This window comes from Oryctolagus cuniculus, chromosome 10 (assembly GCF_051225735.1).
Source record: "Oryctolagus cuniculus isolate XC-2025 breed Fujian yellow rabbit chromosome 10, ASM5122573v1, whole genome shotgun sequence".
Taxonomy (NCBI): domain Eukaryota; kingdom Metazoa; phylum Chordata; class Mammalia; order Lagomorpha; family Leporidae; genus Oryctolagus; species Oryctolagus cuniculus.
This window is the reverse complement of record NC_142876.1, coordinates 45943231-45957294: the sequence shown is the minus strand read 5'-3', so window position 1 is coordinate 45957294 and position 14064 is coordinate 45943231. Positions and strand designations below refer to the sequence as shown.

At 37.8% G+C, this 14064-nt stretch overlaps 1 protein-coding gene across 4 annotated transcripts in view; it reads right to left on the bottom strand.

Moving 5' to 3' along the window:
* Positions 1-754: 754 nt before the first annotated feature.
* TRAPPC8 (trafficking protein particle complex subunit 8) overlaps positions 755-14064 on the bottom strand; it is a 121490-nt gene continuing 108180 nt past the window's right edge. For all 4 annotated transcript variants that reach the window (XM_008261178.5, XM_002713489.6, XM_051852046.3 and 1 more), the window contains 2 exons: positions 2582-2671; positions 755-1811 (listed from right to left, as the gene is read on the bottom strand). In XM_008261178.5, the coding sequence (XP_008259400.1) occupies positions 1577-1811; positions 2582-2671 (325 nt within the window). In that variant the 3' untranslated portion in view covers positions 755-1576. The remainder of the gene's footprint in view (positions 1812-2581; positions 2672-14064) is intronic.

Sequence of the window (14064 nt, the reverse complement as noted above, 5' to 3'; positions counted from 1 at the left end):
TAAGGACAGATAATGTTGGCAACACTTTGTTTTTAGGAAGAAGATTTTTTTATATTTTGTTCAGACTTCTTTCTTTTCTTTAGCAGGAGGACCACATTACCCAATCTGCTATAACCAGCATCAGATCTGCAGTGTAGTTATTTAAAACAGATTAAATAAGCTTTGATCTTCTTTTTGAGTAGGATAAAAATGGATTATCTGAGTTTGTAACCAAGCATCAGATATGGTTCATTTAAAGACAAAATTTGTTTCCTTATGTAAAACAAGGCCATAAAGAGCTTTTAAGACCAAAAACTTGGAGGAGTTGTGCAGCTGATTAAGGTGCTCATGTCCCACTGTGAAGTAGCTGGGTTTGATAATCCACCTCTAGCTTCCAACTCCAGCTTCCTGCTAATGCAGATTCTGATAGGGAGTAGTGATGCCTCAAGTAATTTGAGCTCCTGCCATTCACGTACAAAATGTGACTGAATTCCCAACCAGCTTCAGCTCTGCCTGGCCTAGCAGTTGGAGGCATCTGAAGAATGAACCAGTGAATGAGAGCTCTTTGTCTGTCTCTCTCTGCCTCTCAAATAAATATAGTATTTTAAAAATAAAAAGAACAAAGACTATACTTTCAGTTCTGATAATAAAGCTTTCTCAGCAAATTGGGCTGGTATCTGCTATAATAATATGGTTGCCACTTATTTTAAATAGAGAATATATTAAGTTCTCAGAAATTCAGGTTTTAAAAAAGGCAAGGCATCTTATAAATCTATACAGTGAATAGCATGTCTTTATTCTATTTACAGTACATTTGTTATAAATATAATACATTTTGAAAAGCTTATTTTTAATTAACTTGAGTAGATTTATCATTTAAACAGATCAACTCAATTGTTAAAGTTATATAATAAGAATATGATAATTTTAATGACAAAAATCTCATATTGTGAAATAGCGCACTCTATACTGAGATGAATGAGGGGGAAAAAAGTCAAACTCCTTTCAAAACTATATTCAAAGCATCAGAAAAAATTTTTTTCTTTTTACAAAGTTATGTATAAGCCATAGGGACAATCAGATACTGAAACTTGAAGACTCTATAACCAAAGTTCAAAACAGATTTTAGAGAATTTTGTGAACATGGAAAAATTTGTATTTAACACTCTATAGAATTTCACAGTAAAGCTGGAATTTATAAACTAATGGCTTAACAGGAGTACTGCCAACAAGGCCTTTCCTTCCTCAAAATCATCTCCTAATATTTGTATACCATTGATAAGTTGTAACAGTAGACTTAGACACTGCTTTTTAAGACGGGACTTAATGAGGTACATGGGTATGTTGAAATTCTGTATTATGAGCATGTAAATTATTACCAGGGTTTAAAGAAATATGAAAACAAAAACAAACAAAAAAAGAACGTAAGTATTCCCAGTCCAATGTGCTTTGCATCATCAACAAAATGGCAAGTCAAAGAATTCTGCAGTGATCAGACCCCAACCTCCATAATGTTAGGTATTTCAAATACTGCTGTAAAACCCATTCAGCAAAATTAAACTGATTCTTGTGGATTTCAGTACAAACTTGCAAGCTGTCACACATTATTGATGATGATCAGGGCAGGCATGGAGTTCTGCTGACTTGTTTCAAACACTGTAACTTGGTCCGACAATTTGGCAAATATCCTAGGAGTTCCAAGATTATAAACACCTGTATGAACAAAGCATGCTTTCAGCTGCAAACTGTGGATCTCCTGGCCTTTAAGCTGAAGTTTATACTGTGTTTGTCCAAGCCATGTGAATGATCCATGGATTTCCAATGCTTCTGGACTAAGAGAGGAGGAAAATAATAAGTTACAGAGCTTCCTCTATATTATTTTTTCCCCAGAGTCACATAAATATATTCCTTCCATTCAACAATTCTACTTCTAGGAATTATTTAATGAAGCCAGATACTTATTAATAATAACAATGTTCTATTATTATAACAGCCAACATGTATTAATAATAATTATTTTTAAGCATAATGCTAATAGTGAGTTAATATTTAATTCCCACATCTAGTAAATGATGAAACCTGATTTCATATCTGAGCTTTTAATCCCTTGGTTATTCATATATAAAAATAAATGTGTGTACAGAGTGCTTATAACACTGAAACTGTAAGACTGAAAAATGGAAACCAACCCAGTACCCACTAACTAAGATATACATAAACTTGTAAAATATCTGGATTTCAAAGAACTGTTCCAAATCCTGTTTAAGATATATGACAGTAATATTCAGTATATGCTTCAAACTATTTTTCTAAAAATCCAAAATTTCTAAATGTCAAAAAACATCTGGCTCTAGGAGTACTAGATATGGAGATATGGCACTAGAATTTTTTAAGTATTATTTTATAATTGGAAATGAAAATTTTAATATTTAATATCTCTGTAACACTTCCATAACACCACACACAAAATCAGTACATGATGGAGTAAACATTATCTTTCCATATTACAAAGTTATTTATAGAATAAAACAATATTAAAATGCTCTAAAATTACTTTAAAGCTAAAGCCACAAAATAACTTTTCACTGAAAGAAATCTTTACCTTGTTGTTTTATGCCGAAGATCAACTATTACATCTACATCAGCCTGAGAACAGTTGGAAAGTAAAAGGGTAACTGGTACTAAACAAAGGCTATGGAAGAAAAATAAAGAGTTAGCTTGTATTTTTTCCTAAAATAACTTTCTTATTTTTTTAATCTGAAAGGGGAAGAGAGAGATTGATCTTCCATCCACTGGTTTACTTCCCAAATGCCAAGGCTGGCTAAGCCAAACCCAGGAGCCCAGAACTCAATCCAAGTCTCTCATGTGGGTGGTAAGGACCCAAGTAGTTGAGCCATCATCTGTTGCCTCCCATGGTACACATAATCAGGAAGGTAGAACTGTAAGTAGAGCCCAGACTCAAATGCAGGCACTCTGATATGGGGTGTGGGGGTGGGTACCAAGTGGTGTCTTAATTGCTGTGCCAAACATCTGCCCCTAATTCTGTTGTTTTTATGTTCATTTTAAAAATCATTTAATTTTTTAGAACTTGTCCTGGATTGACATTTGCTTTCCTATCTAATTACATAAAGGTATATATTTTGGAGAATATGAGAGTTTTTCTATGTAAGTTATAAAAAAAATTACTTTCAAGTGGACACGTGCTCAGTTAGCCTAGTTTCTGATATCACTTCATAGTTAATAAAAGATCAAAGCCTCGGAAAAGGACAGGTAGTGACAGAAGAGGAAATGTGAATGGAGTAGCAAAGATTTACAGCAAGAATATAAGAGAAGCCAGCATTGTGGCACAGTTGTTAAGTCACTGACTGACGCCAGCATCCATATTGGAGTGTTGCACATTGGGTTCGAGTCCTGGCTTCTTGGCTTCCAATTCAGCTTCCACTTAATGTGCTTGGGAAAGCATCAGAAGATGGTTCAAGTATTTGGGCCCCTACCCCCCAGAAGGGAGACTGGGACAGAATTCCTGGCTCTTGTTTTTGATCTGGCCTAGCCCTATCTGTTGCAGCCTTTTGGGGGAGTGGATCAGGGGATACAAGATCTCTTTATGTCTGTCTCCCTCTCTGTTACTCTGCCTTTCAAATAAACTTAAAAAAAAAAAAAAAGTAAGAAATGAACATAACCTATGCACAAATGAAGCCTGGGATCTTCAAAAAGCTCATGGAAAGTATATATTATGAAAAAGAATTAATGAACTTCAAAATATGTTTTGCACGAAAATAAATTTTAATTCTATTTCCATGAACTATTTGAAGCATCCTTCTGTCTACATTTTACTCTACAAACACCACACACACACACACACACACACACACACACACACACAAACAGTAAAGAAGAAAAAATGAAATCTTACATGTTCAAACAAAATAAATCAACTCAGATAACGAATTTTATGCTTACATCAACTTTGTGTTCTTACTGAGAAATACTTTCTAAACAATGTTGTAAAAACGGATTTCTCTAAATAAAAACTAAGATGACTTCAAAATCATATCTCAGTTTGTGCCAATGCTATGTCCTAACCTTTCCCACCAACTTCTCACACGGCATCAAAACATAATGAGTAGGTTTTCATTCTGAAGCAACTCATTATTCTACCTGCCTAACTTGTAGACCATGACAGGAATCTGGGAAGTTCTGCTACCTATTCCGTTCCCATTTGGTCTTCAAATGTCAATTCCCTATGCCTCATCTAAATGCTCCTCGTAGAAGCAATGTGAACATCTGGATGTCTCCTAAATCCAAATATGAAACTTATTACCTCCATTTCTCCCTCGCTACCTCAGTGAACAGCACACTCATCTACATCAACAAAAGTTAGCCATCAGGCTGACTTCTCCCGCCCATTATCCCCCATTCTCAATCTTCACAGAATCCTGTCAGTTCTCTTTCTCACACAACTCTGCAACCTGGTTTTAACTTCATATCACCTCATTTCCTTCCAAGTTCACTTGTCATGTCTTTTCGGTTTACTGCAACAGCCTCTTAACTGGTACCCTGTTGCAACCTATTTTTTTACAGAGGTGCTTCTCACACTTCAGCATGTACCAGAATTGCCTGCTGGTCTTGTTAAAAAAACCAACAGGGGATGGTGCTGTGGTGCAGTGGGTTAAGCTGCTGTCTGTAGCACCTGCATCCCATATGGGTGCCAGTTTGAGACTTGGCTGCTCCACTTCCAATCCAGCCCCTGCTAATAAGCCTAGGAAAGCAATGGAAGAAGACCCAAGTGCCTGAGCCCCTATACCCACATGGGAGACCTGGAAGAAGCTCCTGGCTCCTGGCTTCAGCCTGGCCCAGCCCTAGATATTGCAGCCATTTGGGGAGTAACCAGCAGATGGAAGATTCTGTCTGTCCCTCTACCTATAACTCCAACCTTGAAATAAATAAATAAATTTAAAAAATAAAAAACAAAAAACAGATCACCAGTCCCCACTTTCAGAATTTCTGATTTAGTGTGTCTGTGGTGTGGCCCAAAGATTTGCAATTTCTAACATATTCCCAGATGATGTTAATGGTGCTGGTTTGGGACCACATTTTGGAAGATTTTTTTTATTCATTTGCAAGAGTTACAGGAGGGGTGGGGGGTGGAATCTTCCATCCGCCGGTTCACTCCCCAAATGGCTGCAATGGCCTGGAAACCATGTTCTGATGCTTTCCCACGCACGTTAGCAGAAAGCTGGATGGGAAGTGGAGCAACTGGGTCTCAAACCAGAGCCCACATGAGATGCCAACACAGCAGATGATGGCTTTTACCCACTATACCACAACACCAACCTCTGGGACCATATTTTGAAAATACTATTTTAACATAGTCTTTCTAAAATGGTAATCCAGTGAGCCAACCAGTGCTTAAAGACCAAACTGCTGATAACTACCCCCTACTCCTGTACCCAATTATTTGGTTATTATAAGGGCTTGTGTAAAGAGCCAGACTGCTAGTATTCAAACAACAGCTCAATAACAGTACACCTCAGTTTCTGAACCGTAAACTAGGACTAATACCCACTGCCTCTTGGGTTTGTTGTGGTGATTAGATAAGACAAAACATGTTACATGCTAAGAATAATGACTGGCACATGTTCAAAACCCCCACAAACAATCTAATATTATTTTTAAAGCTTATAGCAGCTAAACCCAGTGTAAGTCACCTTCTCTCTTACATTCTCACTGCTCTCTGGCTCTGTTTGATTGTCATGATCAAACTGCTCTTTTTTTTTTTTTTTTTTTGAAACACCCCTCTGTTGCTGTGGATTCGTTTCTGTTGAGGATTTGATCACTATTCCAAACAGTGACTTGTTGGCATCCATAAACGCACACGGTGCCATGGGTATAGGTTGATTAGCAGGAAAAGCATGTTTTGGATAGTCTATTTCTAAGGTTTGTAACATCTGGAGTAGTCTGTCTGCTGGCAGATGATTGTCAACCTGACAATTGTCAGGTGACTCCGTGCCTCTTGCCCCCACCACGCTCCTCCTCCCATTAATGAATCCACAGCAACACCCCTCTACCTTAAGAATACACTCTCCCTACATCCTCAATGTCTTCATGCTTCTACATCTTACTCCAAATGAGATTTCACTGAGGGCTTCTCCTAAAGCCCTCTCAACAATAGATGTTGTTATTTATTCCAACATCTTTCACCTCATGGTGTCACTGACGTAGTTCTTGATGCCATTTCTGGATAATTTTTTCCTCCAATTTCTCCTGTAAAGATCTTCACTCTTCTGTCATAAACTACTACTCCAAGGTTTTTATTCATTTTTCTGTCTCCACACGGACAAACGCCAGTAACAGTAACACAGTACAGTAAGACTTCTTTAGAAGAGGAGGAAGGAATGAGTATTTAGAAATATTTGTGATAAAGATGAGGTATGTGAAGACTGAAAACACCTGCTGCTTTGTCTCCTGTCAATTCACCTGCTGCATCTGTCAAGCAGAGGCACAGCACTGAGAACACTGCCACAGCTCTCCTCTTCCACATCCTTTAGTGGCATCACTTTAAAAAGCTTCAATGTGTTTGCTTTCTTCCTTGAATTCTTCATTTCATCAGCATTCTGGACAATTTAATTATCTGGGCAGATGACTCATTCAACATCTTCTCCAATCCTTGACCTGCTATCTAGATAATCAGTACTATACCAAACTCAGCCATCTATCACCACACCATGAATTTTTATCTATGACCTAGAGTTAACTACTCTGAATTAATCCTCATTCACTCCAATCTCTGACCACTGTGTCCCATCTTTCTAGCTCTCTACATTAAGGCTCTAGTTTCACAAAGACCCTCACTCAATCCTCTGTTGCAGGGGTTCTCAATCTTGGCAACTACAGTACTTATGATTATTATTCATTTGGCAGATATTATTTCCCTTCACCTTCCCACTGTGATGTCATAGATTAGCCCTGTTGATTAAGGAGGTGAGGCTATTTGGCCAAAGAAATATTAATGTTGTTCGATGTAAGCAAAAGCGTTAAATGTTATTTTTGCGATCTGGGTGACTTTTTGTACTCCAGATATATGCCATGAGAAAAAAATGTCCCTTTGGACTGAGTTCCAAATATGTACGGTACAGAAATGAGCCCAGTCTTCAAGTGACAAACCCAACTAACTCACAGACTGAGGGAGAGCTTTAACGATATCATAGTTCTCTAACAGATCATTAAATGTGGGAATAAATGTCTTGCTTTAAGTTATTAAATTCTATAACTGTAGAGGTTTCTTTGAAGCATTGCTGTGGCAAGAACGACTGATGGAGATGCACACTGGCTTTATGTGAGAACATTTTAAAAATACAAGATGCCTGGGTCCAAACTCCCAAGGCTTTTTGACTTAGTTAGCCTGAGTAATGGGTATTTCAAAAATACCTAAGTGATTCTAATGTGCAGCCAGGTTGGAAAAAACTGCCACATTCTATCCTTGAACCTGCCTTATTTCAACAGAATTCCATGCTTAACTTTGATTCTATGATTATTTAACTCACTCTTCTACCATAGTAGGATTAAACCTGTCCTGCTTCATGTTTCCCTATATTGCCTAGATTCTATGGTGTTTCTTAATTCTAGTAGAATGATACAGGTAATACCCTAGCCTTTAAAGTATAGCCAAAGTTTTAACCACTAAGGATAAAAAGAATCATGGAATCTGCAATATTCAGTACATACATGAAGCAGGGCAAGTGGGTCAATATGAAATGTCATGGAATCCACACTCTGCATGGAAGTACGTGAAGCCAAGGCTGGTACAATAATGATATAATATGAAAGGTTTTTTTTTTTTTTTTTTCAACTTTGGCTGCACATTAGACTCACCTGGAGAACTTCATAGAAAATCCAGATGCCCAACTTCTACTACAAGCCAAACACATTGGGATGGGACTGAAGCACCAAGCATCTGTGTTAAATTTCCCCTGGTGACCCCAGTGCACACCTGTATCAGACAGAGTCACACAAAATGAGTGCTGGGCCACATTAAGACCTTGACAAAAGTCTAAGACCACAAATATTTTTTAAAGTAAGCACTCTTAAGATATAAGGCAGAAGAAATTTCCACATGTAAACAGTGGCTGTGCAAATATGAAGAAGAAAAATTTTTAAAAGGCAAGCACACATGCACCAGCAGAAGCATACAAGAATATTCACAGCAATAGAATTCAAAACAATTAAAGTGTAAAAATAATCCAAGTGTTCATCAATAGCAGAGAAATTCTGGTATATTCAAACATAGCATATGGCAATGAAAATTAATTTTACAGCTTCATGCAGTGGTAGACTCTCAACAACAAAATATTAAATGAAAGAAACTGGACATAGAAGAAATATAGTCTATAAAATTCTACTTATATAATAAAGTTAAACTCCGCAGAAAACAAATACAGAGATGATAGCTGCAAAAACGGAGCAAAGACATGATGACTACTCTTGGGGATGAACAGGGTAGTGACTGGGAGGGGAGACCGGGGGGCTTCTGAGATATCAGCACTGTTCTATTTCTTGAGCACAAGTGATAATTTGGGTGTTACCTTTGTGAAAAATTACTATGGCCAAACAGTTTTGTTTCAGCACTTTTCTGTGTTATATTTCACAATGAAACAGTTTCAAAATGGTTAGTACCACTTCAGTTACTTCTGAAATATTTTTTATCTTAAGTCACTGTGAAGGTTTGTTTTGGCCCAGCATTCCTGTGTGTCATCAGCTTGTTTCTTCTCAATTCTCTTAGTAGTTATCCTAAAATTTCACTTTTATTAAATCCCTTACCCTTTTCTCTCTTATCTCCTACATTACACTGAATAGTTAACTCTGCTACTTTAAATACTCCCTAAAATGGGGGCAGTTCACAATGTGTAAACTGGTTAAAATTTCTCCCCACTTCTTTCCCTGTTTCAATAAGACTAAATCTCTTCCTTGGTCCAAAGTCAATCCTGTCATTTTTTTACATGTGTAACTTTCCATTTAATAAATTCTACTGCTCTCTATCCCACTACTTCCTCAAGATCATAAACATTACCTATATCCTTCCTAGTAAGAAAGACACAATGAAAGATATTCCTGATCTCTATTTATACAGCCCAGCTCCTTGAGAGAATGCTCAATGGTATTTTATTAACTTACCTCCCATTCTCTCCTCAACTTACTGTGTTTTTATCCCCTCTATCTAAAATCATGAATGACCTCCTTATTATCTGACCCAATGAACTGTCCAGTACCTTTACTCTTATAGGAGCCTCCTTGTAGTAATTGCCCTCTATTCTATCACCTATCAGATTCTCTTTAGGAAAGGAATCTCTGGAGGAGTGCCCACCTGCTCTGGTGGATGCCCTCTCTCATTAAAATCTAACAATGGTGAGCAATCTCCAGTGGACTTCTTGTCCCTGGCACATTGGTCCCTAGCCTACAGTATCTTTTGAGCTCTACCTTGCAGCTGCTAAACCTTTTGTTTCAGAGGCAGTCCCAAGTAGCTAATTGCTGACTAGGCATCAAAGGCTTAAGGTATTTTTTCTTTGAGTAAAAGGAAAACTAGATTCAAATTCAATTAGAATCTAAAATGATGTCTTTGGTAAATAGAATTTGGTTCAACTACAACTGAACATCAGGTTTAAAGAAATTTCTCTCTTTTGAATCTAGGAAGATCACTGCCTTAAAATACCGCTTTGTTAACTTGCCAAACTTGTTTTATAACTTGGTTTAACAGGTTTCTGATAGCAATGAGTAATCAATTCTTGTTATAGCCCCCCCCCCTCCAAGGTGAATTTTAAAATCTCTGGTTCAATGTCACTGCTTTATATCTAGAGTTGTATAAAAAGGAGTAGAATTTGATATAAATGTAAGTTTGATCTTAATTCAGATAGAGGTATAATCTCAGCATCTTCAGTTATCTAGGTGTAATTGCTAAATGTAAACTGGGTAAAGCAAATGAGATAAATGTGTCTAAATGTAAACTCTGGTACTCTTAGCACCTTATAGTCTATGAAAAACTATTTGGGTTTGTTAACATATTTTCATAAGTTGTAATTTACTTCTAAAGAGTTATTTCAAAATATAAATCAGCAGACTGAAAGCAAAAGCTATTAGTCCATTTAACATAGAAATAAAATCTGATCCTCTGTTAAAGCAATGAGGTTTCTGCAATGCATATATGTTAGCAAATATTCTGAAATAGTGTTAAAAATCTGTTTAAAAACTACAGCACTTCCTTTTGAAAGTTTTGCTTAATAGGTGACTGTTCAGTTTTCTAGCCAGCTCCAGTAGGCTATTTTCTCTTCTCTAGTTCTGACTCTGTTAAAATTGTTCCAGGTTATGGGATAGTTCCATGTGCTAACTAATTTGTTCTTATTTATAACTCTCGGGATTACCAAAGATGGATTTTGCATTCTGTTTAAGTAATCTATTGTGTTCTCTTAATGTCTCTGTTAAGTTCTAATTGTTTAAAAACTGCTGAGTTTTTATCAGGAGCTATGAGTTGTTTAAATATATGCTTATTTTAAAGCATTTGAGTAATCATTTTGTATCAATGATCAAGTCTGGTCTATATTAAGTCATGACGTCAAGGGATCCTATTTCAACCAGATATTTTAAGCCTTCCTGGCATCCTTGACAGGCATTTAAAAAAAAAAAAAATCCAAGTTCCAAATTCTCAGACTTTGATATTTCCAGTGTTGGGCCCCTGGAAATATCAAAGGATATATCTCTAACATAGCAACTAATATGGCTATTTGGATTATATTAAAGGTACTGTTAAGATGTGAAGCAGTGCTAAATTTTGTTATGATAATGTAAAATGCTACTGATACAAATGTCCAAAAGTTTAAAAGTCTAATCATCTTGTGTTATCAGACATAATGATTATCTTAATGAAAAAGGCCCAGAGGCCTAAAAGAGTTATATGTTTTATAAAATCCTACAGGTGCTTTCAAAAATCTTGTGTGGAATAAGCAAGTGCCTTTTGTTGGTTAATGAGTTTATAATTTTAAACCTGGCTATTTAAAGCCTTTGTCATCCAGAGTTTTATATTTTACAAATCCTAAAAGTCAAATTTACTGCTCATGAAGTTAAGACATTGTTGGTTCTGTGTTTAAATATGTCCTTCTAGGTTTGAAAGGACCTCTTTTTCCCTGACCTCTATTGTGTTCAATACTCGAGGACAGTTCTGTAAGCAGATAAAGCCAATAATGTACTACAGGTTGCAATTTAGAAAAAGTATGGTTAATTCAGATTACGAAGAGTAGTAAGTAATTCTAATTGGTTAGGGGAATTAAAAAACCGCTAAAGATTTTAGGAAACTTATTGAAGCTGCTTTATTGTTCTATCTTGTATGTTATGCTACACATGTGCACATATTGTATGTCTACATGGGAAAATTTATTAAAAGCTTTGTTATAAAATACTGCTCAAACTGCTAAGTTAATCTAAGAGACCTTTTTGATTCACATGACCTAAATCTCTGTAACAGATGTTTTAAATTTGCTGACATGTTTGTGCTTGGGTTTGCAGGTCAAACAAGTTATGCTTGTGCTAGATATTTAAGCAATGTTTCCAAATACGTGCACTCTTGCCTTGAAATTTATAGAAGGCATTGGACCTTCTAGTAAATGTTTTCATAAGTTGTTATTTAACAGTTTAAATTGTTTGCTAAGTCTTCATTTGATATTGTTATTGTCAGTAAGTGATCTGGGAAGCCTGACTTGTTCCCTCACTTCTCTATTCTCTTCAAGATAGGAAACTAATTCTATTTTGAAGGACTCTCTAGGATGTACAATTTGATCTTTAGACCTTAAAAGGGATGGCTAACACTTTATAATAGCTTAGCAAAAATGAGAGCTTAAATTATGATTCCACAGCTAGATTTACTTTGCCATGGGTACAGTAAACAGGTAAAACCTCCCTTTTTAAACCAAATAAAGGTGAGGTAGGAAGGCATACAGACTAAAATTGATTAGATTTGTGAGCTGGAAGACCATGCCTTCGCCATGCCCCTGTGTGACCCCATCCCCCTACCTGGCTAGACCTGGGTGACCACCAGCCAATCAGGTTAATTAACCACTCCCCTTTGGAAGTAGGTTAAAAGCCTGGGACACAGTGTGTCTGGGCTGCTCTTCTTCCCTGGCTTCTTGTTAGGATGGGGCCTGCTGTAACCCTGAGCCTCCAGGGTGCATGGCCTTTGGGCCATGTGCTCTAGGCTTCCTGACCCAGATACAGGCCTAGATGCTCATCCACGTGGCTGGTTCCTGGTGCTCGGTATGGACCCAGATTTACCTCTCTCCCTTAATAAAGCTTTCACTCTCCTATGCATCTTTCTTACTAAATAAAAGCTTAAAACGTACCATGCTGCCCGTTTATCTGTGCCGGTATTTAGAATTCTTCTCTAAATATTAGGTAAGAACCCTCTTGGGCTTACTAATATTGGGATTTATTAGTAAGCATACAGTGAAATCGTATGGCACCCCAAATTCCGATAGCACTTGTGGCATCCCAGGTAGCAATTCTGGGGAACTTTAAGGGGCCACATTTTGTATAAATTTTAGGGGGTCATGTCTGATTTCAAAGGGAGGGAGTTTTCCTAATGACTTAAAATTTAATAAATAAGGTGGTTATCATTTTGACATAGCTTTTCTCATGGGCATCACCTACCTCAAAGAAAAACCACTATTATAACAAGCCTGTAACTACAGATTTCTAGTTTAGGCCACCAAAGATTAGGGTCTGAGCACCCCCTTGCCTTGCATTCTCTTAAAGGTTTCCTCTGGTCTGCTTTAACAAAACCCAGGAGGAAGAGGAAGCCAGGCAACAGAAGCAATGCAGAGATAGGGGGCAAGCCAATTAATGGCTGCTTTACACAGTGATCTGCCATTGAAGAAACCCAACAGGCCAATCCACTGCATTGGTTTTCAATGTGGAAAGCAGGGCTTCAGCAGATGCCCGCTTATGAAGAGCCTTGGCAGCTATGCCAGCCACTCAGTGGAAATGGACCTGCCCTGGAGTCGAAGGGCTCCAGGTCAGAGCCACAGACCTTGTTCACTCTAAGCTGAAAAGCCCTTCACTCGTCCCAGCTTCCAAAGTAACCACTGCTGTTAAGGGGAGGCCAAGCGGCGGCAACAACATTGCAGGCAGAACTGTACATTAAACTAAAAATGTTTTCCTTTTAGAAATGCCACCTACCTTCTCTTCAAGCCAGCTCTCCTCCCAGGCCAGCTAGGTTGTGAAAGTCAACAGGGTATCTCCCTTATGATGTACCCCATGTAAACAGATAGATGGGTCTGAGCCTCATAACTGGCAAGCCCTTGAGGCCCACCTGATTATTTTCAAGCCTTTGTCAGTTTCTATTTGCCTCTCAATGAAAAAAAAAAAAATAACTTGCTCAAGGTTGAGATACCCTTCTTGGGGCCTACAAGGACACTGTCCTCAGTTTTAGATAATGTGAGTTTAACTGCATTCCCCTGGAGAAGCCACCTCCTGCTGAGAAGCTACCTCCTGCTGGAACCCTGTCTTGACTCCCCTTCCCAACAACACCCCTTTTCAGCATGAAGCAGCCAGAGCCATCACTGCCCACTTCCCCCTAACAGAAGTTAGTTTCAATCCTTGGGAGGTGGGAATGTGAGGAGTCAGATGGGTTAACAGTAGTCAGGGGATCCCAATGAAATTTGGGGTGTAAAATATTTGCTTCCTTTCCCAAGACTTCATCTTTAGCAAGAACAAACGGGCTGCCCTCCTTCCTCTGGAGTCTCCAAAGTTACCATGAAAATAGCAAGGGAGCGCTTCCTGAGCTCACAGCTTATGGTGAAAACAAGTTACCTCCCCACCCTTAGCAGGCCAGACAAGATGGAGAATTGTAAATCAGGTGTTCTGTTGAGTTTATCTCCAATTTGTTGACTGACAGTTTGGTTTGCAAGATTACAGTTAAAAACCTGAATGCTATGGGACTTTTTGGGGTTCTTTCCTCTCTTGGAAGCCCCTACTCTTTGCTGCTCCGGCTGGAGGTCTTTGACTCTAATAAATGCTTTTAAAATCTCAAGAAAAAAAAAAACAAAA